General features: G+C 43.2%; 1 protein-coding gene across 1 annotated transcript in view; it reads right to left on the bottom strand.

Annotated features, from left to right (window-relative positions):
- The window catches only part of DUSP16 (dual specificity phosphatase 16), a 109420-nt gene that overhangs the window by 20711 nt on the left and 86704 nt on the right, over positions 1-2005 (bottom strand). Inside the window, exon 4 of the mRNA XM_004716213.3 lies at positions 836-999. Coding sequence (XP_004716270.1) covers positions 836-999 — 164 coding nt within the window. The remainder of the gene's footprint in view (positions 1-835; positions 1000-2005) is intronic.

Below are 2005 nucleotides of genomic sequence, written 5' to 3'. Positions count from 1 at the left end.
CTGTTTTGCTCTTGGAAAGCCTTGCTTCCACGTGCTACAGAAAGCCCATCTGAAAGCTTAGTTTTCAGTCAGACCAATTTTTCCAGGAAAGAAGTTAATCAACGAGAAAATGTTAAGGTACTTCCCTTCATACAAGAAAATAGTACTTGTACATCACCCACACCTGAATGGTGTCTGGGGAGAAACGTCCCTTTTCTGGGTAATTAGAGGGCTGCTCTACAGGCCTTCTGACTGAGAGCACAGAAGTTGCTGAGTCAGACCACCTAGCTCTACTACCACTGCCACACTTGGACCACTGGTTCTGTGCCTGCGTCTAATGCGTCCTCCAGCCTTCAGGGCACACCTTGTTCAGTATGGGCTCATGTCCTCATCAGCGAAATCCACACTCTCCCCTCTTTCTGCAGCCCGAGGTCTCTGCTTCCCTCTGGGCCCAGCCTGAGCTCCTTCTAGTGAGTGGCACCAAATAAACACATTTTAAAACAGATAACCACTCAGGGAGTGGCAGCCTAGAGAAGTATACATGCTGCTTGGTGACCACGTTTTACAGCAGAACAATGAATACCCGAAGCAAACAAGGCCAAACTTAGGAGAAACCTTGTCCTACTCCATGTCTCTAAGACCTGGGAGGACCAAGCAACTGTGGTAACAGTTTAGGTTTCCTGCGAGCCATCAACAACATCAAACAAGTAACACTCCGAAGTCTGATGCCCCTGGTAACTGTGGAGTCACACGGGGAGCATGTGCTTCCTTTTGGGGGTGGGGTGTGTTTGAAACGACAGTTTCCCCAGCTGCTGCCCACAAGCCCTGCAGAGAAGGATACTTTCAAAGCACCCACCTTGTTGAGGACATCTCGCTGGCAGCCCAGGTAAAGATTGGGGAGAATTCGGGTTGGTCCGATGTTGGCGACAGGAAGGCAGGGCTGAGAAATGCAGGTAGGGACTAGAGCGGACTTTCCTTCACAGAGGCCAGGGAAACACCGGGAGAACTCTGCAAACCCACCTGAGAATAGACATTGGAGTCATCACACACACTATAAATCCACACCGGGCACAGAGATACATCTGTCTCCTGTGCGCCCCAGTGCAAAACCATTTAACAAAGAAACACCAGATCCCAGACGCGCATGGATCCCCCTGCTCGTGTCCTTTTTCTCCAGCTGCTGACCGCTAAGAGCCATGTGGCTGTCACTCAACACTGACTCTTGGCTTGTCTGACTACGAGTCTTCTCTTTATCCCACCCTTCCTTAACTTTCAGATAGCCAATAGTGTTGTTCCCTGCTCCCCATCTCCCATTCTGTGAATTTTTTCCTTTTCTTTTGGTGGAGCCAAAAGGAATCCTCACGAAGATTTAAAGTCCGTAGCAAGCAAAATCAAGCCCAGACCATTATCCACAGGAGTAAAAAGGGAATGCAAAGAACTGTGAGCTGGGAGCACATGCTGCTGGTTCGAAATAAAATGGACCAAGTTAAAATTTCTTTCTAGAATTACCTTTATCTTTGTTGTTGCCTTTTTTTTAATGGAAAATTGTAATTTTGTCCTTATTTATTTCCATTATAAAATCAATATTATTTTAATGCTATTTCAGATTACAATTAAGATTATTATACATTTTCACAAATACATAGATACTGTGTATTATATATTACATCACATGTACATACATATATATGCATTTTAATATAAAGTTCTATACACATATTCCTGTACACATACATTCAATGGGTATTCATTCAATGGGTTCAATCACTGAGATGAAAACCTAGGTAATTTTTTTTTTTTTTATGAATTAGCTAGAATAATTTCTAAAAGGTCTTCACAATTCTTGAACATTTTTTTAAGGAACTCAAATGGAGCTCTTTTTTTAAAAATCATTTTATTGGGGCTCATACAATTCATCACAATACATAGATCAATTGTGTAAAGCACACCTATACATTTGTTGCCCTCATCATTCCCAAAATTCGCTTTCCTCTTGGGTTCCCGGAATCATCTCATTTTCCTTTCT

This window comes from Echinops telfairi, unplaced genomic scaffold (assembly GCF_000313985.2).
Source record: "Echinops telfairi isolate 266 unplaced genomic scaffold, ASM31398v2 ScPeMD7_1957;HRSCAF=2489, whole genome shotgun sequence".
In the NCBI taxonomy this organism is placed as follows: Eukaryota; Metazoa; Chordata; class Mammalia; order Afrosoricida; family Tenrecidae; genus Echinops; species Echinops telfairi.
This window is presented reverse-complemented; position numbering and strand designations above follow the sequence as displayed.